The sequence below is a fragment of the Falco peregrinus genome, chromosome 2 (genome assembly GCF_023634155.1).
Source record: "Falco peregrinus isolate bFalPer1 chromosome 2, bFalPer1.pri, whole genome shotgun sequence".
Taxonomy (NCBI): domain Eukaryota; kingdom Metazoa; phylum Chordata; class Aves; order Falconiformes; family Falconidae; genus Falco; species Falco peregrinus.
In genome coordinates, this window is record NC_073722.1 from 16,216,794 (window position 1) to 16,241,018 (window position 24,225).

The 24,225-nt window shown below is 36.3% G+C and overlaps 1 protein-coding gene across 1 annotated transcript in view; it reads right to left on the bottom strand.

Moving 5' to 3' along the window:
• The window catches only part of LRBA (LPS responsive beige-like anchor protein), a 411,018-nt gene that overhangs the window by 95,373 nt on the left and 291,420 nt on the right, over positions 1–24,225 (bottom strand). The window contains 3 exon segments of the mRNA XM_055797819.1: positions 1,549–1,701; positions 16,707–16,826; positions 18,018–18,158. Of these exon segments, the coding sequence (XP_055653794.1) occupies positions 1,549–1,701; positions 16,707–16,826; positions 18,018–18,158 (414 nt within the window).

The window sequence follows — 24,225 nt, forward strand, 5'->3', positions numbered from 1 at the left end:
CAAGGCTAGAAATAAGGGAGAGAAACCTAAGAGCGAAAATCTTAGAATGGGAGGAAGCAGGAGATGGAGAATAACTTCACAGTGGAGAAAGCCAGATCTGTAATTAATAAAATGAGAACTATATTTCATGCAAAAGCTACAATACAACAGTCACAAGAGATGAAGGCCACAGGCTGCCTTGGACAAGTCTGCTTAAGAACACAGCTTTGCATTTCTCAGGTTTTTCTGAATCACCGACGCACGCCAAGCTCAAAAAGGTGTCAGGCTACCTCCCCAGCCTACTACCTATCAGCACAACTGCAAGATCAAAAGTTGCGTCTGAATATGGTTTGCCAAGTAGTCCTGCTAAATGTTAGTGTATTTCATACCTCATTTAAATAAAATTTGCACATACTTCTATATGAAGCAAAACACTAAATTAACCTAACATAATTTGTGATTATTACGGTGCACCCTACAACTGCCTGCAGGAATCCAGGCCAAATAACATTTCCGAAGACCACGGTATCGTGTCACCAGTAAAAGTGCAGCATAAAGCATTCTGACAACGTACACATCACAGATTCCTTCTGATGTGACTGTTCTGCAATTATATGAATATGAGGTCTGATGTTCCGCCAACAACAGAATTTTTTCAATTCCCCCTTTCTAGCTTAGGAATATTAGGGCATTATTAAGTCTAAGCCTGGTAGCTGAAAAGTTTTTGAGAGTTTCTATGCCTTAATTCCGTATTTCCCAGTTAGCTGACTACCACGTGAAAATGCAGCCTCACTTGTCAAGTTGCATTAAAAAAAGCTTCCCTAATTTATTTATTTTAGCACCACTGATGCAGATTCCTTTCATTCTGAAAAGAGCCCAGGGTAACAGCTTTGGGCATGTGCTGTAACACCAACAATGACACTGTAACAGCTATTCTGTAATTCATTACACTGCCTGGAGGGCACCCTGAAGCCAGGCAGTGCCAACAACCCGACTTTCCTAAACAGGGAAGGGAACAATAACACAGGTTTGGGGAATGAAGCAGGCAAAGGAGAATTCAGTTCTATTTTCTTGTAAAAAACACTCTGAAAAATATCACTTTAATGGAAGAAATGGAAAAGGTGGCAGCAGATTTAAAATGCAGCCTTCTTTCCCGAGCCGTTCACTGATCTTTGGAGCTAAATGGATACTGATATTAAAAAACCCTAAAACTGCATTTAAGTAATCAGAGTGACAAATATTTCTATGATTAAACAAGTTTTTTCAAGTCTTCTGTGAAGTGACAATTCTATTAGCTCTTTAGAACCACAAGAGCTGACATACAAATGGGATAAGATCTCCTGCATACTTAGACCACACAAACTTTTTTTAGCAATTCTAAAGAATGACCAACACCCTATGCCTTTTTTCTTCCAAAACTTGTAAATCTAACACTTCTTCAGATTATTTCAGCCATACTCATACGTAAACTACAAATAGCTGTATATTGCAAGCAAAGAGCCAAACTATTTCAGAAGAATCTTGCAAGACCAACGTTACTTGACCGATACTAGAAGATAGCCATCTTACCAGTCTGTTTATGCGAACAAATTCTTCTGGGGTTTTGGCCCATGGTGGAAGTTCAACATCAGACACAACTGTTCCATCATCCATTACTCCAAGATTGTAATTGTTGCTGTTGACAAATATCTCTGGGAGGTAATAGAATTCAGGAATCAATTCCTGTAGATAAATGAAAAACAATGCCATGTTATAAATTCTGTCACAGGATGCACTTTGTCATGTTAAAAAAAAATAATGATTAGAATGTCATTAGGCAAAGAGAACATACAAAATCCTCCCACATCCCCCTCCACCCCTAGAAGGAGGAAATCCCCTCTTTCATACTTTCTACAATTTAAACCTTTGGATAGGATAAATCCTAATGTTTGCAACACCACAAAGAACTAACACACAACAGGCTATAAAACAAAAAGGTCAAAACATTGGTTTTGATTGCATACTATCCACAGAGAAACTTATACAATTAAAGTAATAAACATCACCTGGTAGAAATAGTATTCAGTGGAAAGCAACAGACAACTAAGGGTGTTAAGAAGTTGGGGAAAACTGATTCTTTCGCATTCTAATACAATTCATATTTTAAAGTGCTGATGCGCAAATGGCATTAGCATTTACAGAGTTTGCCTGAAAGTAATGCCATGTATGTTAATTACAAAGGTGTAAAACCCAGTTATAGTCCTAAAATAAAGGGTCTAAGAACTTAATGGTAAGGCTATTATCTGAGATTGTTCAATGCCCAGAAATATATTATTATTTGTAAATTCTAAAATACCTGCAGTTATACCACGTGTTCAGAAAAAAACCCACATGGTCAAAGCTGAATCGATCAATATTTTTCTTTCATGAAAAGGTCATTAACTCAATTATGTGTCCAATTTATAATTACAGGGAAGCATTATGTATAATTTGACACACACACATGAAAAAAAAAGGAAGGAATTGCACGTGGTTACAAGGCCTGTGTATGTGCTAAATTCCTTGTGAGGAGCATCACTGCTTTGAACAAGAGTGCTCTATGGGGCTGTGCCTAACAGGAGTGGAAGGTGGCAGTTACACCTCCAGGGCTGGCCCACTGGGGCAATTCTGCAGGCAGAGCCTGTTGGGCTAAACACGGCTCAAGAAAAAAATGCAAGCACGTACAGCAAAAGAACTGTAATTTCTAAGTCCTATGAAAAAAAATCAAAGCAATGCTTATGGTTAAACAACGAAATTTTTTAAAGCAGAAAATGGTATATCTAGTGCAGATTTGAACACAACATGCTAGGAAGCAAAATTCAGCTCAAAACCATAAGGATTTTCTCCTGGATAAGGGCAGTGTTTCCCTGTTTTGTAAACAGACCTGCAGCTTTGGAAGTCGTCATGTATTCTGTACAATATGCACTAAGATATACATACACATATCTAAGTTACTATGATCAGAACCTTATTTACACACTTCTATAAACATCTGCAAAGTCTTGGCTTAACACTTCATAGAAAAAAAGCCTATTACGAAATAACATATATATTTCTGCCCTTAATATATTTTAATAGTGCTTTTTGGTAGAACTTGATGTTGAGAGTTAAATACACCCAATAACCCCGGCCATTTGATGGATTTAGAAAAATTGTGCCACTAAATTAGAGAATTTGCTTCCTTTGTAAAGAAAGGATCAATATGTGTAATTGCTTCAGGAAGTGTATTTCATAGCAAATGACTGGTGTAAAATTTGTCTTCCATACAGCAAGTGCAAACTGCATGCCACTTAAGAAGCAGAAAAAAAAATCAGACTGCCCCACTGGCTTTGTCTACAGTGGGTGTAGTGTGCAGCTACGTCAGAAGCTCAGTAGATCAGATCTGAAACCCAGTCTTGACATGGGTCAATGGCTCGGTGGTCTCCCAGATAGCCCCTCAGGGCCAGCGATGGCATGAGCAGCTTTCCAAATGGCTGAGTGCAATAGGGAGGTCATCAGATTGTGGACAAGGTCAATCCGAAGTAGCCAGGGCAAAGACAGGAAAGATCAAGCAGGAATTAAGCTATTATCACCTCCATCCTTGTGTGAAACACTGCTTGGCTTTGAATTGTACAACTTTTTGTTTACAGTCACCTTAATTAACTAGGCAGGGTAAAAACACGTTTCTGTACCAAATGCTTGACAAGTACTTGATAAAAAGAGATTTGAAACTATTTAATAGGATAAGGGAAAGAACAAGAATGTGGCAAGGATAAACATTTGTAAAAAATAAAGTACTCTGAAACAAGTTTCTGTAGTTTTTATCAGCACAGACAGAAACTTAACAAAGAAAAACAGAGATACTGGACTATTAATTTGATAGCAGCATAACAGCATAAATATGAAACCATACCATGATTCTGAATACTTAAAACATAAGCTCATTACATATGTTACTGATGGTTTGTTGGTTTTATGTATCTATATCTATATATATATCTGTACAGCTATTCATTAGTTTCTTTCAAGATCAGAAAACATTTGGCTTTCTAGAACACACATTGTTTTCATTACATTACACAGAAACAATATGCTGCCTGGAAACTTAAAAGTTATCAGTAACTTCTGTTAGTTTGACTATTAGAAACTTCATAAAACGTTATTTCATTACTCCAGAAATGAGTTTTCAGAAAGTTTTTCACTGCCACCATAACACATTTTTATAAAAAGAGCTTCTTTATTATCTGATTTTCTTACCTTGACCACGTGCCAGCATTTACACATGGGAAAAGGGAGTGCAAATGGATACACTGGGCTATTTTAATTGAGTAGTATTTAGTGCTTTTAAATGGCTTTATACAGATGAAAATGACATTAGTTCAAGGCCAATGGTTTTTCCTAAAACCAGCAAATAAACCTGATAATAAAATATTTAATTTTAATCAAGTTTCTAAATATTATTTATGCATTTGTAACTGCAGTCCTTAGGAGTCCTCCTCAACTCTGTTTCTGGGGTCGTCTTTTTTCTTACAATATTTACATCGCATGCATAGACACTAAGACAGCAGCTGCTGACTCACGTGTGTGAGTTAACATATTAACTCCATTAATGATGGAAAATCTTGGACACCTGAGAACGTAAAAAAATATTTAATGCACTTTTTGCCTGCCTTTTTTTTTTTTTTTTTTTTTTTTTTGAGGGGGGGTGGGGGCAGCGGGGAGCAGGGGAAGGAGTTCTTGTGGTTTCGCACAAATACCACATAAAGATGCAGGACCAGCCACAAGGGCCAGACTGAAGGACCGTTTAGTATCTCACGTGGAATGGTAACCAGGACTGGAAGACTAACACAGGGCAAATAGAGTCTTTCCATGGATATTCTGTCAGCTTCTTACAGTCAAATGGTTTTGACCTAATCTGCGCTTCTCAGTTTAAAATCATGGGTTCCTCACTGTAGCTTCCCCTACAAAGGCTTTTCCTTTGGCTAGTCTAAAACTGCTTCCTAACAGTTCCAGTGGATGGTTCTAGTACCCGTACTGTGAGAAAGAGTAAATATTAACTCCTTATTCATTCTTGTATACGCCCTTCTGGATTCCATAGACCTGTATCATCACATTCCTCTTCAGCGGTCTCTTTTTGCAAGCTAAAGCATTCTAGTCAATTTAAATTCATTCCCTCTAGAGGTCTTCCCTGCTGACTAACCACTTTGGTTGCCTTCATACTTCAAATTCTACTGAATCCATTCTGAAATTTTACACACTCAGCACATGTACAGAAACAGTAAAATTGTCCCACATTTCTTTTGTTTATATGATTTCATGGAAAAACGAAAACATCTGTATGATTTGTTGAAGCTCTTGCTTTAGCACAATCCTGTTGAAAATTAGTTTCAGGAATTCCTCTGTTGGAATTACAGGGTAAAGACAGACATACTTATGATAAGGAATATTTCATTCCTCCTACCATGGTTCTGATTTCATTACAACTGACAAACAACCTCACAGTGAATATCAACATGAATCTAACACACAGTATTTATAAAAAAAATTAAAGGTAAAATTTGCCATATCAGGATTCTTACTAAAATGCTTATAACACTCAGCATATAATGAAAATACAATTTTTCTCTAAGAAAAATTGCCCTCTACCACATGGAAATAATGATTCCTAAGGAAACTTCACTAAAAATATTTTTTTTTACAAACAAGTAATATCAACAGAATGTCAGTTTAACACTGATAATTTGTTTTCATGTTTGTCACAATGCATTAATAAAAACAACTATAAAAGATACTTTGTTTCTTTATTGTAATGAAATGTTATTGTGTCCTTTTCTTTTGTTTATTAAATAATAGACAGATGCATTTTAAAGCAGAGTTATATGATCTGCAAAGGTGTCTAGAAACAGTGACACATCCCTAAGAATATTAAAACATAAGATACCAGATTTTCAAACTAAATTATTTGACAATAACATTAAATGATATTAAGCCTATATATAACCTGTCAAACTAAATAATACAAATGCATATTAGAAATCTGGGTATTCATTCATATTGCCACATTTCATTTCCTCTCTTAAGTGACTTAAGTAGCATTCAAAAATATTAAATATTTATTAAAATATGCACAAAATACTAAATTCAAATTTCATTTTTTTATCACACTGCAAATTAATCATTTTCATGACTGTGGGGTAGTGTAATTTCTAAGTACCCCTGAATTTCCCTCCATCTGCTATATGTGTGTTACTTCTCACAGAACTAAGAAATTGCCTCAAGACTGCCTGAAATTCTCCCAACTTGTAAGAAAAATACTTCAGCAGGTTTCCATCACATTTCTAAATTGAATTAATGAAGAAATTAATTTTGTCAGTGTGTGATCATCCTGTTAAAGTTCTAAGAGATTATCTTTCAAATAATTCCTAGTTTAAGAAAAATATTAAAATCTTTAGTAATTTACAATTAATCAAATAAAATTATAAAAGATCCAGATATTTAGTAGATTAATGAAATACATGATAATCACAATTAGTAGTTGATTCATTATGGATTAGTAAGTAGATTTTAAGTAAATACTTTATTGCATAAAAAATGCATCTTGAAGGCACTTTAAATCCTGTTAGTCAATACATGGGTTATACATTCACAAAATTATTTTACTTTTTACTGAGGACATATGTAAAAGCATGCAATGATATTTATTGACCGTATTTATATACTATGTAATACACAGTTCAGGATAATTTGACAAAGAAAGAGGAAACAAGTTGCATACATTGTACTACATTCCTTTCCTCCATTTTTTTAAACTATCTGGGGGTGGAAAGGACTAGAGTGAATCATAAAAGTATCTAGATGAAACCTTGAAAGGTCATCTTTTCCACCTTTCCGTTCACAGAGAATCACAATCATGTATTCTTGAAAGTGTTTCTCTGCCTTGTTCTTTTAAAGTTTCCAGGGATGGGGATCCTATGGATTTCTAGCATTCCTCCACACCACTGTTGCCCCCCTGCACCAAGGGCGGACAGCACGTGCCCCAGCACCATGGCTGGCACGGCAGCACACTGCAACAGGGAGTATGCAGCAGCCTTCAGCTCGATATAAGAAAGAATTCTTTACAGTGAGAATAACTGCTCTGGAACTACCTCCCCAGGGTCGTGGTAGGGTCCCCATCACCGGACTTTTTCAAGATGGGATTGGACAAGGTGCTAAGTAACCTCACCCAGGCTCCCTTTCCTGTGAAAGGCTGGACCAGATGGTCCTTCAAGGTTGCTTCAGCCTGGGCTGCTCTACGATTCCATGAAACGAAGCGCATGGTGCCTGCTAGACAAAAACCCCAGCAGGGCAAAAGCATTAGAACTGCCACTGCCAAAGCACTTCACGTTTCTGTCCTTGTTCTTCTTTTCTGCAAAATAAACAACCTAAACCCTTCAAATTCATATCGCTGGTCTCATTTTCTAGACCTCTGGTCATTCTCCTTTGGACTTCAGCAAACTTGTCTGTAACTTAAAGTTTACTATTTCAACAGCTACACAAAATTTTTGAGCCGATATTAAAAGTGTTTGTTTCATTTTCAATACAATTATGGCTGGGTATAACAGAAGTAGACCACAGACATCGGCTGGAATTTTCCGATCCATACACCCAGATGTCTATATTTTTAACTGCTACAATTCCCACAGATTACCTTAGTGGATCTGACTGAATTTAGAAATTGGGGTTTTTTTTAACTCAGAGAAATATTTTCTTGTTATAGAACTTGGCAGAATTTTACAGAAAAACAAATCTTTCATGAAAACCAAAGATCTGCATCCTAAATATGTTAAAATTTTTGCAACACCAGACTTTTTTTTAACCACTTTATGGTTAAAAATCTGAACTACTAACTACCTGCTTCTGAATTTTGCTAGTCATTGCTCTTGGACATCTTTGACCTTGCTACTAATATGACATGAAATTTCTCCTATACAAGGGTAATGTTGCCAGTTTGGCAGCAACTTTATTCCTTTGAAACTCCCATCTATTAGATGTGGAAGTATAGAACAATGCAAAGCATATGTAGAAAAAACTTATCAGGTTACAGGGTGTCTAAGCATGCTTATGTTAAGCAGCCTGTTTCAATAACCATGAGTTGCCATGTTGCAGAGCTTGTATTTTTTTTTTTAATCTGTATTTTAAAGAAAGTCAAGAAATTTGTCATCCTCTAGTTTCTGAATGTTCCAGTAGCTTGGAACTCTGGGGTTTCTTGCCTCTAGGACCAAGGTTTAAACATACCACCTCTTTCAATTGGTTGTACTCAATCCTGCAGCTTGTCAGTGCTCATGGGCCCATCTACAGCAATCTCCATCTCCTCCAAAAACATTTTAAGTTTCTTGGTCAATTTTAGCCTAACTTTACAGCAGGTTATAAAGATAACTAAGTTCCTACAAATTTAAAAACAATAAGCAGGTGAGTAGAGCCATTGTATGTGTGTGTCTTGAGGGGCGCAGTAAGTGCAGCGTAAGTTCAGATTTAGCGGACTCCACAGAACCTACAGAGAGAAGGCACCGTAACAGATGTCCCATCACTGAGAAATTCTTAATTGGAGGTTTACAGATATTTTGACAAGTCAGTCAATTGCAAGAAGCAAGCCCATAGGAGACAAAGCATCATCTGTTCTAGCACTTGAAGAGAAGGATATTTTTTTCCTTCATAGAATGTTATAACTATTAATAACAATTTCCAAACATGCAAAACCTGGCTATTAGGTAAACAGAATTTTCTCAAGGCCCACCTTAATGTTTACTGCACATAAAGTTCAATAATGGAGTCCAGATTCTCAAGTCCTCTTAAAGACTTAGTAATCCACGTAACAGTCACAGAAACTAAGCAACACCACCAGTATTTAAAATCGTCATTTATTCATTTTACTACAGAACTAACTTGTCTACCATAGCAAAGACTTTCCACACAGGGTTTGTGCTTGTTTGGATAAAACACATCAGTACCCAGAGACAGGAACAGGTTCAACACTCCTATAAGAAAAGGACCCAGTAATCCCTGTGGATACTGAAGTTTCCCTGGATGTGCTTCTTTCAGAGAAAGTGTGTGAAAGAGATATGCCATTACAGGACATATTATGACTGGATCTCGGTATCATTTCTTTATCAGATGTCAATGGATATTTTTTTAAATGAACGTTTTGCATAGGCCTTTAGGAACTCACAGCTGAAAACTTCAGCCTGGATAGCTTTTAATTCTGTTAGCTTTGAAAGTTATTTCACTCAAAATATGTATAGGAAAGGAAGAAAAGTAAAGAAATAGTGAAGGACTGAGGTACATGGGCCCATTATACAATTATCTGAGCATCCATCTGATGAGATCAATGTATTAAATTATTTAATTTTGATTTTGCTTTACTGCAACTATTCCTTTATCTATTTCAATAATGTTAATCCTTAGCTATATTTTAATGCCACTGATTATGAGGTCATGGCACCAGAACTCAATAAATCTTAAATATTATGTACTTGTACCCAATGTTTTCTTTATTCCTTTTAAGAACAATTTACAAAACTTGAAGAACAGCACATAACAGCACTACGATAGCTTCAAATAGATTTCGAGAATGTCCTATGGCCAGCAGAATCCTTGGTTTAGCACAGGCTAACTAGTTCAAACTTGGCACTGTTTCCATAAGCTGACGGTACCAAAAACATTTTTGTCCAGGATCAGCTTTAGTCATTAGCACAGAGATGACTTAGAGGCAAAGAATTAGAAAATGGATGAAAATTGAGAAGAGAGAGGGCTACTTTCAGAGCTCTTTCTCTATTACAGCCTACAGTTTGAGACATCATTTTAGACCCATGATTATCACTTGTTATAATTGAGTTCTTCATCTCGGTATCCTATTTATAAGGAAATCATTATTATTATTTTTTTTAGCATTCTCCTGCTTGTCAAGCTGTTCCCTCCAAGGACACTCCTGAAGAATGTTGGCCAAACCCATTATCCCACAATCTTACTAGCGTCTACATACACCAGATACCCACTTTAGTACACTCATAGAGGTCCAAGACAATATACACATTATAGCAGTTATTAAGCCAATCCGATTTTCTTTTTCAAAAGGTAGCCGCAATAGTAGACAGCAAAAGAGAGTAAGATGTTGCTTCATTTTCGAGAGAGACCTCTGAGAGTGTCTCAGTCTCCCGTGACATTCTTTAAGCAAAGTAGAGAAATGGAGATGAGATTAGGTTACAATAACGTGGGAGTACCCAAGCTGGAAATCCATATTCCAAGAGCAGTTATCAATAGCTCCCTGTCACACTGGGAGGACACGGTAATGGGGTCTGCCCTGCTCCTAATACCAGTCAATAATCTCATTAATGACCTGGCATACAAGGTGCAGTAAAAAAATTCCAGATGACACTAAGAAGGCAACACAGCTGTTTGGAGGACAGCGTAAGAATTTCAAATGCTCTTGAAAACTGTACATATATTAAAAAAAAAAAAAATCCACACCAAAAATCAGCAAAGTACTACACTTGCAGAAGAGGTAATACATGCAAAGAGCAACATGGGTAACAATTATGCTGTTGTAAACATTATGATAAACAGATTTCTCACAACAAGTTAGCTGTCAAACCAGAAATAACAACTGCTCCTGACCATGCGCAAATGTACTCACTCTTCAAAGAAAAACAGCAACACACAAGGACAGACTTAACGTCTGTATTCCAGAACTTAGTCCAAGCCTCAGACTGAACTACTTTTCTATTGAACACTGTCAGGCTATCCATGTTTGCTTTTTATACAGTATTAACAAAACTAACCAGGATTGTATACACTAATAATGTGCAGTAGGAAGTAACTAAGTTACTAAGTTAATTATTGTGCCTGTCTAGTACTTTAAAGGTACTAAGTGGTAGTCTGACAGAATTGAAATATATTTAATATTCTTAACTTCAAAACACACGGCTAATCATTTAAATGCAACAGTGCTGAGCTATTCAGTAAATAACAATGCCAGAGTGGTAGCAAGATACTAGCAAACTTCCGAAGGACTTTCAATTTGCGTTGCTTCAATAAATGGTTAGGGAGAACTAGGAAATTAAATTTTATGCAACGTATCACCTCTTGAAATCAAAATTTGAAAAGTTCAACGAAAGGTTATACTACAGTGCAACATTAGTTTCCTGCTTTGATCATTGATCCAAGGCTCTCACAGGATGCTGACAAAGATTGGTTGTGACCACACATATGCTTTAGCTTTCTCTGTTGAAGTGATACCAGCCAACGAGAGCTGCTTCCAAAACTAGCTCATGTTAGTCCTCCTTGTAATATATGATGCCTCCAACTAAGATTAACAATAATCTCAGGACAGAGAGTATCACTAACTACATTCATTCCCAAGGGGAAATGACTTCCTGTAATCAGTTCAATGGTTCCAAAAATCCACATTTTTTTCAGCTGGAACCTGAACCTGAACCCTTCTTTTTCTTTTTCCTTTGTGCCCCCTACTCCCCATGCATCACAGTACAATACCATTCACTTTGGCCTGCCACTTTCAAGGTCTTAAAACTGGCTTCCCAAATCCGTTGTATTCTACAAATCAATGGATTAAAACTGCTAGGTTTTCATCCATTATAGAGGTATCAACAGGAACGCAGAGATCTTATGGTCAAAGAAACTAATATTATTTAATCAGCCACAACAGCCGACTACATCTCTGTTCTCAGCCCATCAAAAATGCAAGGTAAAGCTTAAAACCCTTTCACTTTTTGAGAAATAAATAGTTTTTACCCTGTGTTTGCCATAGATTGAATGATATGGACAGTCAGATACTACAGCAAAGTCATTTCCATGTCCAACTATACCTACATTTTTAAGAGATTCCTCCCTTAAGTCATTCAATCTATCTCAAGTCCCTAATGAACTAGCAACTCCCCTGAAATAATTTTTGTTACCCACATCTCACTTACAAAGATATATTTTATAGCTAAAATAATTCTCTTCTTCATAAAGCTGCTCCCCGAGTAAATCTACTCTTGATCACAAACAAACTCTACGTTGTCTTCAAAAAGGCCAAGTGTTTCTTGCACTTATGGAAGTGGCAGCCCCCATCACACCTAGAATCGCATTTATCTTTGAAGGAGTCAGCTGCTTCAGAACAAGTGCACAAGAAAAATTCAAAGTTGAAATAAAACCATGGATTAATATTTCAAATTAACTTTGAACTTAGCCAATTACTTTTGTCAGAATACTCATCCACAGCAGAACAAACACCCGTAAATATATAGTTACATAATTAAATCAAATACTAAGCCATTCTTCTTAACTGCATATTGCTCAACCTCAAGAAGATCTCAATGAAAATAATAATACCTTAACACAAGCAAATATTTTCAACTTTAAAAACATTTATTATTCAGTCCAAAAAGCAATATATCAACCCCACCTGAAACACTGGAAAGTGAAGCAGAAAGACTGAGGAATTTAGTTAAGGAATCTGCTAAAAAATACTAGACAGAACAGTAAAAATGTAGCTTACTTACAAAATAAAAGAGGGAAATTCCTAATTAGTTCAATGCTTTTAAGTATTTCATCACTTAGTCAAAACTGACTGCTACAAGTAAAACATTCAGGATGTATCTCACAATTTTGTTAAAGACAGAAAAATGTTTCCTGTGGAAGTCAAAGGTTAGAACATATTGTAAAGATCTCTGTACGAAGACTTTCTAAAAGGCTGTTTTTTACTTAAATGTTCTTATTATTTGCTTGATTTTATTATTTTTTTATCTCAGCTCTGCATAATTTCCGTGAACACCTAACAATGAAAATTGTTCTCAAAACAAAACACCTTCTCCAATATGGCAGTTGCATTCTGTTAGCATTAGATTACAACAGGCATACAGAAGATGTAGGTTTAAAATATGTAACAAACAATTTCCCTTAAATAAGAATCCAAGAAAATACACTTCTTACACATTTTGTGAAAAAAAAAAACAAAAAAAAACCACCAACCCTCATCAAGTGCCTAATGTTTGTACAAATGACATGAGATAAAATCTCAGTTTTGCATGCAATTGCATAGTCTTCACAGACAGACATGAGCTGTGCTCACACAATACGTTCTTACATGAGTAAAAGAAAAATTGCATATTGTTTTGGACAAAATCTTGGCTCAAATTAAGATAGTCAAATTAAGCAGGTGGGAAAGGAGCTCTGAAGAAAGAATAAACATTGGATACTCTTCATTTCCCCTGGCAGAGATCAAAACCAGAGGGATCTGTGTTCATTTAACTCCTTCCCCGTCTTCCTCCTCCTACCTTCCTGAATATACACATGCATGCACACATGCACATACATCATGCAAGATGGGTAAAGAAAGCATACTAGCCAGCCATGGGTTGTCTCCCATGGAAGTTACTGCTTCAATTGCACATATTCATGACATATGAAAACAATAACACAAAACATACCATTTAAGTAAGGCTCCTGTCATTAATTTCACTGTGACAGCAACATCTAAGTTAATTTTCTTAATTAGCTAGTAAATAATTCTATTTACAAGCATGTATACAGTATGATGTTACCATTAACTACAGGAGCACATAATAATGACTTTATTTAGGCTCTTCGATGCATGTGTCAACTAAAGACATTCAAGCACTTTACTAGCAAGCTAACATGTAGCACTTCTGCATGTAGAAAACTTCTAGAGGTGTATGGGACACTGCAGCCACGCATTTCAGAAACACTTGCAAGGCAGAGCAGAACACAGAATTATCAGGAAACTTGGTTTCCACAGCCATAGTGAGATATTGTGAATACAGGTATTTCCAACAAAGATGGTTCTGTGCATTCTCAAACTTCTTTCCTAATTCGTTCAACATGTCCTATGAAATCCTATCTCATCCTCCCTCCTGGCTGCTCATCCAGTCTCATGAACAGACTTCTCTAAACTATCTTAATACTCGCTCAGATGCTTGACAACAGTAGGATGTAATTCATGGCAATTCACCGACTCAGAAAGCTGCAAGCAGTTTCAAAAAGCCATCCACAACAGGACGGATGCCTCTCAAGGCAGGACCAACTTGCACATACATCATTTCCACACGATATCAACGTATTTCTGAAAAACCCTCCCTACACTAATTGCCAGCGAAGCATTCATCGGGTTTATTTGTTCTGTTAGAAAGGTTATACTCACATCTAATCAAAATCTCCCAGATATCTAAGTTCGTTAATTCTCCAGCATAGGCAGCAGAAATTTTTTGTTTCTTTCTTGGAGCAGTCCCTATGTAACAGAATAGTCTTTAGGTTCCTCCCAATCTTCTCATTTTTTAGGCTGATGGTACTACTCAATCTTTCATTGCATCTCATTTTCAAGACCTTGCATTGTTATCATTGTTCCAGAGCTGAGATTTATGTTACACATTTTGAAAGTCATCTATGTCCTGTTAATGTATCTTGTATAAAATGTTACTCACTTTTTGTTTTACCGCAATACTGTTAATTCACATGCACTGGCAATGTACTACAACCCTACACCTTTTTTTTTTCTTTTTTGGACAGCAGATTGTTCCTTGTGTTATATTTTTGCCTAATTCTACAAAAATCTGCATGAAGACTACAGTTCCCACTTTTCCCTAATAAAATTTCATCTAACACCTTTCTCAAATAATTTTTCCCTTCTGCAAGAAATGCTCCCAATTCCACTACACTTCCAGTACCTTGCAATCCAACATAACAGAAATTGAGGCCTAACTTGTTATTATCCAGGAGAATTCCACTCAATACATCTTTCAGTTTTAATAATGAACCCCTGGTAACTATTCTCCAAGGACAGCAGATTCTTTCAGACCAAGTTTTCCCAGTTCACTCATGAGATAATGTCAAAAAATAAGATCATCATCTGCTTCTTCTCTGCTTATATGGTCTGTTACCTTTTCTCATCAGAAACTGTGATTGCTTTGACATAATCTCTTCTTCATAAATATGTGTTTCATTTGCTTGTCTCCTTGTTATCTTCCCGGTACTTAAACATGGTCTGATTATTTGCGTAAGTATTTTGCTGTGAATTGTAGTTAAACTCAGCTCATAATTTCCTGGGTCTCTTTCTTCTACTTTAAAAACTTCATACTTCATTTGTCTACCACTGCTACCCTTCTCCTCCTCCATTTCTCAAAAAAAACTAAAGCAGCACTCTGATTTTTTTTCTGCCGGTCTTGTATGTACAAGAGAATGAAGCTCATAATGATCAGTCATTTTGAAAAAATTTAATGTGTTTGTGTTTTCCAAACTGCTCTTTCCCAATTTGATATAGACATTGTATCTTTTTATAAGTGGTATTAATCCCACTAGTCACTAGCCATCAATCCTTTCGGTGAGGACTCACAGATGCAAGAAAGATGTTACTTTTTCAGCTTTTTTTTTTTTTTTATGTAAGTGGTATTAATCCCACTAGTCACTAGCCATCGATCCTTTTGGTGGAGACTCACAGATGCAAGAAAGATGTTACTTTTTCAGCACTATCACTTGACAATTATCTCATTCCATTAATCTGCAGATCAATCCTTTCCTTAATTGTCCCCTTACTATGAATATAGTTATAGAATGATTTCATGTTACTTATGTCTCTTGCTAGTTGCATGACATTCTTGAGTTAGCCTCTGATTCTCTTTACATCACACTGTTCCACCCTTCCTTCCATTAAAAACACCAATTCTGATATTACTCATCATATTTGAGGTCAACAACGCTTTCCCACCACTGCCAGCATCCTGCTCTCCTTTGTTCTCCTCCCCAGTTCAAAATATTCCTCAGATCCCAGACTAAATTTGTTTACCTCATTCCTTCCTTCAGTGCCTACCTGCCAAAACCTTTCCTTGGAACTTCCATGTGCTCCTGCCTTAGCTTCTTGACCCACTTCATTCTAGGTCTCTTTCTACACAATGACTAATTTACCAAATTAATTTATCTTCTATTCCCATCTACTTCTTGTTCACTGGCCAGTTCCCAGGCCCAGCGCCCCTGTTAGGACAGGTTCAATACCATGCTAAATTCTGTGTTTCAGCTTGGTATCCTCAGACACTTGGCTTCCCGTAGCCCTTTGTTTCTCTACACTTATACAGTCTTTCTGGAGGCTGCTTCCAGATCTCCCTCTCAGCATTTTATCCCCTGTTTATTCCTCTTGATAAGACTAGGTTTTGCCCTTCCTGCACCTAAATTAGCACAGCCGGCTCCTCCTGTTTGTCACAGTCAAACAAGGAAATAGGCCACTGCAGAAATTGCCAAAAAATGAGATTGGATGCCTAAAGCCAAAATGACATAAAGTAATAGGAATATAACTGCAACATTCTTATCTGAGCAGGGCAGAAGCATGAACGGAGTATTCATGAAACTCAGTGGTTAAAAATCTGTACCAGCTTCTACTGACTTTTCAAAGGCTTTAAACTTGTGCAGATGAGCAGACAGTGAAAACCCTACCTGTAGCACAAAGGCCAATTTTGCCATATTTCAGTCTTGGGGCTAAAAATGTTTGCTGAAGTTTTACAAAAGCATTCACTGAAAGATTCTAACAGAAGTAAAAACATATGTCATCTCCCTTGCATCTTTTCCCAAATGGTAGGATAGCTCCTAAACTTCTTCCTCCCCTTTTTCATAATGTGCGGTCTTATGATCACAGCTACGATAAAGGCAGATGCCATATAGAACACGTTAACACCTTTCAGGAAATTTTTTACCTTGATGTCTGATGTGTCACGCTGACTATTGCGCCAGGCTCTTGAAATAGATGAAAAAGTTCTATCTGCATGATCAAACTTCCCACCTTGTAGATTTAGGAAAAGTGTTGTAAAGGGTTCCTAAATACACACAAAAAGATTAATTAAAAACAGCAATGTATTTCTTTAGGAATTTTAGGGGGGAAAAGGGGATTTATTATTCTTTTGGGGTTTAGTTATTAATGATGCTACTCTTCTGGCAGACACATGATTAATTGCAAAGGCTTAATTTATTATCCAAGAAGGAGAAATACAAACTGATGCTTATTTTTTCAATAAATGCTTTTTATTCCTACTCCATGCATAAATATTTAGATAAAGAAAAGCAAATAAAAACAAACAAAAAAAATTACAGGCTGGAGGAAAAGCTACAGTCAGCTGTGACACAAGTTGCTCTTGAAAACACAAGAAAGCTCAGTATTTCTATCTTAGATATTTTTTAAACTGGCATGTAACAAAAATAATACATGCATTTTATTTTGTTCAAGGTAATCTATTAATTATAAAGGGTAGGAGTTAATACCGATAGCTTTACAGTTGTTATTGTTTAGTATGTAATTTATGATTTAGAAAAGAAAAATGTTTGAAAGATTTAAAAGCCTCCTCTTAGTTAAAGAACACTTAAGCACATATTAGTGGATAATTGCTTGAAATTAGCTAAGCGCTATAAATTACTTCAAGGATTTATGTATGCTTGTACATTCTAACAAGCTTTAATTAATGATGTGCTGCTAATGCTTTCCCAAAGAAATTACTTTCTAGGAGATAAATCACCTTTCAATTTTATAGAAAAATGCATTGTTTAACCAATGTATTATCAATTTGTAGCATCTCAAAAGTTACTTCCATATAAATTTGCAGCAGAGTTCTAAAAATTAATTATTTACATCACAGAATTTCATGATCATCAGAAACCAACTCATTTACAATCACTAGGAAGTGAAAATTAAATACATTCACAAAGAACCACAAATGTTCAATACATGGTGTCCACTCAGAAAACATGCAAGGAATTAACTATGTTTAAAGTAGCATAAGAACGTACACTAAAAAGCAAATTTTATGGAGAAAAAGCTTTACTGATTTGAAAAGGCTGTACCATAAAAATTAAAACCTTCTTCTTGAACTTTGGAATACATCTATTCTATGCTACTGATTACAATTACTATAAGATTTCAGTACTCTCCTGTGCCATTGAGTTCTATTCATTCCTAGCTGTTTGTTACTTGCATTATCATTTAAAGGAAAAGCATTTTTGAAAGATATACTTACAATTCTTAATAACCACGTGAGCGCAAAACTTGCAGTTGAATAATGTGTGCCATAGTGAAATTTTGGAACCTGATCATCTTCCCATGATTCATATCTCTCAGCAAAGAATGCTGCTCTCTTTGGATTCAAAGCTCCGATAGGCTACAAGGTTTGTAAAAATAAATACATTAAGTAAATAAAGATAACATGACCCATTATCACATCATATTCCCTTTGCTTTTTTTGGTAACCAGAATTAATGGCATGCATGGAAAAAGCTGGATCTGATGTTTTGCAAAAGCAGATGCTGGATTCTCTAAGCACCTGAACATACCTGTGTGTTGCAAACCAGGACTCCATGCACACACATACAGCTGATTGGAAAAAAGTCTATTCTGCATTCATTTCAGCTTAATTTCTATTTACTGCTGATTAAAGTAACCAGCTAAAAACCACTTCTCAGTGAAATGCCTCGGACAAAGAGTTGCTGATTTGTGTGCCTGTGGTTGCATCTGCATGTTGAATATACTATGAAGCAAATGGTAAGCAGCAATGATAAACATCTTTGGATATTGGAGGGGGGGTGGGGGGGTGGGGTGGGGTGGAGAATAGTGACCGATAGTGTGGAAGAATATTAACAGCGCACTTGGAATTTTGATATTACCATTCTTGTTTCTCTTCTGTCTACACACTTATCCCAAGACAAGTTTTACATAATGGATAAAACTTAAAGCTTTGAAATGCATAGATGAAATAGCAGTATTTCTACATAAGAACATCGATATAAAAGAAACAAATAACACATGTATGACTAAAAAAGTCTATCACACTTTCACCAACAATGTTATTCTTTGTTCAGTGCTTACCTATGACATTAACACCCAGGGATTTATTTCAGTGTAAGAAATACAATATTTTGATATCTATACTTGTGGTTTTCTTTAGCAGACTTTTACAGAAAGGATTTGGAAAAAAGTATAAGGCATACAAAATCACTGAGAAATCCAAAAGCTAATTTAGTCATTCCACGTGTAAAATGTTTTAAGAGGTCTAAAATATCTTTGCATATACATGCAGAATATATATGCAATACCACTTGGTATACATATTGAGCATACTGTATATATGTTATTAATGTAAATGACACTCATCTGTACAGACAGTGGATGCAGTCAAGTATAACTGAAGAATAAATACGTAAAAATATTTTCTTCTTTCTGTTCTGCAAGAATAAGTATAAGTAAGAACACACTACAAGGTAAGCAAAAGCTTGAAAAGTCCTTGAACAAAAGTATCGGTAACCAAGTTGCTAATACAAGCACAGTTCAAGTGAAAAACTATGTCTGCTATTCTGATTATCAGTATTCAAATAACTGCTGCTTTGCAGCTCACATGAATTTGGCATACAAGCTTCAAAGTACTTTCTCTTCTAGGATAGATTAGATCTATGAATGACCTAAGATCTAATCTTACTTTTTTACTTAGAGCAGCTTTCACATTGCAGTAGGATAAAGAAAACATCTTAGGTTAATTACTATTTTTGCAGTTCACTAATTTGAAATATGACCTTTTAAAAGAAGTGGTTCCTGTATAAAAGGATTTTTATCTGATTTAGCAAATTTATTCCACGGAAGAATGAAACTGACTCCAAGAAATCTCTTTTGTTGCAAGAACCACTTTGGAATCTCCATCTGTACTGATTTTCCCTAAAGACTCAGCTATGCTTGAGGGAAGAAAGAAGAAAGAAGGTCACTGGTAGACAAATTATATAAATTAAAAATAGAAACAGTGTTGTGCTGTGTGATTCTGTAACATTTTATGTATTCTCTTTATCTGCCCCTATTTTTATTACTCTCCAAATGAGTATAGCTCAAATCAATAGTTATAGAATTACATTCCTTGAATATAAAGCTACACCCAATTAGAATTGATTTCATTCTTTTTTAAAAAAAATAAAAAGGTATCATGCAGAGATCCATACAGCCAGAATCCACAGTATTGATTTTGGCTGTTATTGTTACAGTTGGTTTCTGAAGCCTGCAACAGGACAACTATCAAGACATGTCACATTTATTTGCAAGCAAATAAAAAAAGTCCCCAAATGAAAGAAAGCTTAGGGGAAAAAAAAAAGAACCGTGGAGCTGTGCACTGACAATGATACACTATCAGCTTACTCAGAGAAGTTACAGTGGGAATACACACATTGAATTATACATTACACGAATGCACTGATTTATTGTGGTAATAACATCCACCTCATTAAAAGATTCTGCTTTGCTGCAGTTGGAGGGCTACATATTGTTTACTGCTATAAATTAATGGCAGCACACAGAAGACTGTAGAACCCTTCTAACAATAGATCTGTAATGACAGTGCTGTATATCACAGCTTCCCCAGCAGCTTCATAATAAAATGGAGACAATGTATTGGGCTAATACATTCTACCAGGCAGGCCCATATTTTTCTGACAACTGCTTCTAAGGATGAGGTGATTCTAGTGTGTTGCACTGCACTGCCAACAGTTAACTAAGCTCGTGCCACAGAAAAAGCACATACAAGGAATATCTAAATACCCTCCGACTTTTAATTTAGTAAACAAATCAAGTGACATTTTGTAATTATTTCATATTTCAAAATTAACAGGGAATCAGGATTACATACTGGATTCCCTCCCTGTGGGTAAATGTCAAGGGAAAAAGAGTAACTCCGAACTAAGCCCTGCTAGATGTAGCTATGAGACCACAAATTTATACTACTCGATATGATTTCCCTATGGCTACAGACCACTATGGAAGAACAAACTGGGAAGCTTCCATATCCAGAAATTCCAGAATATATTTTCTTTGCAGTAACTCTTTCCAGAGAGAAAAATTAGGTATTAATTCACCAATTAAAAATACCGGGGGGGGGGGGGAAGAAAAGTAGAGGGAGTAAAATTCTAACATGCAAAAAGAATGGATGAGACTACAGGAGTCAAGATGAAAAAAGAAATTGCTTATGGCTACTAAGTTTTCAAACTGTATTGAAAAATGAATAATGCATATGGTTTTCAAGTCAGAGTTCATTTGAAAAAGGGTCCAAACTGGAGGAAGAACTGGAGGAAGGATTTTTTTAATTTTCTCTTTTCCACAAGCATGATCACCTGGGGTTTGATCCGAAGCGGTTGTAGTAACAACATGTCCTACTAATATGAAAGCCAGAAGCTATTCTTAAAAAAATCTAACTCATTTGATACTACTTTTTCAAGTGCTCTCAAATCTAGGAGTACTTCAAAATAACTAAACCTCACATTTTGACCAACAACTGAATATAGTAAATTGCAGCCTATGGGCCAAGCTTGCTTACTTTCCTTGAGACACAACAAAGAAAAATGGTCTGTTGAAAAATAACTGAGAAAACACACTGACATTTACCATCTACTGCTGTTAAATATGTCCAGGCACTATGATGCGCAGTTCTATTTGTTGGTTCCTGATCTTAATCCGTGCCAGACACTGGAACAGTGGCCCAGCTGGCCTCCACTTTCGGAAGAGGCCCTGGTGCATCCATCGGAAGAAAGGAGAATGCCCGCTGCTTCTCTGCGTAGGGCAGAACCTCTCCCGGATTCTGTTGCTCATGTTATAGAATACATACCTTCTGGAAAATTGCTAATGACCTAACATAAGCAGACCAAAGTCTTATAAAGAAAGAATTATGGTCTCTTTATTTATCTCACACATTTAAGAAGAAAAAGAGGTGCTTTTTATTTGTATTTAATGTTTTCTCATTTTTTAAGTAGTGTTACTACAAATACACAGCCATAGCCTGTTCTTACCCACGCTGCCTTTTGTTACTGGCTTCTAGACAAGCTTCTGTTAGTAAAAACAGCATCTTCACTTTTACTGTCTGCTACCCATTGTAATACTGGGAAAAGTTTTAAACTCATTAATATTTAAAATCCAGGAGAGACTGGAGCACTATGGCAGTAAATTGCATTAACTACTGCAAACAGTAAGTGATCAAGATGCCATGTTTTTTTCTTCACTGTTAACTGTTACCTCTTCTGGGGAAGATGGCAATTTGAACAATTACTACTGGAAATCAGGAGATCTGTGTGAGTGCCTCAGTTCTGAAAAGTAGGCAGTTCCAGAAACAGTCCATGCTGACCAGTGAAAACGGGAAAATTTAAAAACGAATGAAAAAATTACTTCTTGAAATTTGTATTTCAAAACTTCTTCACCATGAAAAAATTAAAAAAGGAAAGAAAAAAGACAAGAAGAAAAAAATGGGGAAAAAAGAAAAAATGCTTTTCCTTATGATTTCTTATACTTCACATCCAATCAGGTATTTGGATTGCTGTGAATACAATTGTCTGTATCATTGAATTATGTTTTGTAGCATCCTTGCCAAGTATGATGATTTTTTTTCGTACGTTCTATTTTCAAGATGACTATCTGGTTTGCATTACTGATATTTTTCATATATTCATTGAGCTTAAAGGACCAGGGGGACCATTAGGTCATCTCATCAAGCCTTGTGTTTGCATGACAAGCCATTAAATACCTTTCCATTACACGATTTCGAGCCCAACTGTTTATACTTGATTATAGCATGAGCTGTATTTGGCCAATCTGCTTTCCAGAAAGGCATCTGACTCTTGAGTACATGGACGAACTGCTATTTTTCTTGGAAGCTTTTTCTACTGATAATTGTGGTCCTCATCCAAAAAAAAAACCACCATACTTCAGTTCCACTAAGAATTTACTAGTGTATTCCCAAAGAAATCTTATAATGCTTCTCTCTGACATATCACAGCCTCTGCTTATCCAGTATTTTCTGTATACAAAGATACTTACAGACTAAATTAGACATTGTAACAAACAAAAAAAAATTGAGCTCTTCAGGTCTTCCATTGTAAGGCATCTCTTTCAGCCTTCAGATTTCTCTGCAGCCTGCTCACTCATCAAAGTATTCTAATATATAGATATCTGAAATGTGTTCAGTGTGTCCCAGTGTTAAGCCTTCTCGTTGTCGTAAATACACCAATTGCTGTATACTGCGCTGCAATCTAACCACAACTGCATTTTTAGATGACTATTTGTTTAGTTTATGTATTACCAACATATAATTAACTCCCAGAACACACCAATACTTGTAATATTGTCAGTGGGATTTCCTGATCATCTAAGTAAAACTTCTTTTTCCCAGACAGAGGTATAAAGACAAGACGCAAGGGTTTAATTATACCAAAACTTTAATAACTCAGGTCAACTGGGAAATATCTGGGAATAAACTCCTAGAATGTAGATGACTCCTCTCATCTGTCATTTCTGTGTTGGAGATCAGTCACAAAATGCCATACCCCTCCCTGAACCTATTCTCACTCACTGCTAGAACTCACCATCCTTCTCCTCCAACAACCAAGTACTGCTTTCTTAAAAATTAGGTCCTGCAACTCTCCCATCTTCTTTAGAGGGCATCTTAACCTTAATCCGTATCTAACACAAATCCACTGAAGAACTGTATCCCAGAGGAAAAAAACACAATTATCTGCTGAACTGTTTGAACTGCTCTCAGTGATCAACTAAACTGGTCCTTGGGCTGCTCCAGGAAAGATTTAAAAAATGGAACCAATCTACTAAAGGAGAAAAACAATCCTTACTAATTCATTCCCAAAACTGATGATTTCACAGCAGATGCCCAAATCCTACATCAAAGACTAGGCTAGGAGCGAGGAACTATGAATTCCGATGGCAAAATTTGGCTGAAGCCAAAAGGGACAGAACTTGACAAAACATTTGTATTCTTCCCCAGTGACTATTTAGGTCAGGGGTCCTCAAACTTTTTAAACAGGGGGCCGGCACACAGATGAAGCGGCAGGCAGTCATCTGCGGCTGCTTGGTTCCCCCCCAACCCCCGGCGGGGAGGGGGGGAGGAGTGTCTGTAAATACGGGGGGCTGGATTGAGGACCCTGGGGGGCCGTATCTGGCCCACGGGCCATAGTTTGAGGACCCCTGGTTTAGGAGATATGAGATAATTTCTGCTCCAATTCTAAACTGATTAACTGCATTTTACTATTAATTGTAAATCATATTTTCGTCCCTTATAACACTTAGTTTTTGAGAACTTCAAAACAAGCAGCTACTTGAACCTAATGTGGTTTCTTAGGGAATAAGGAATCCTATGGTCAAACATTTTTTGTATACACAATGTTGAAACTGCAATAATTATGAGCATTCGTGAGTTTACT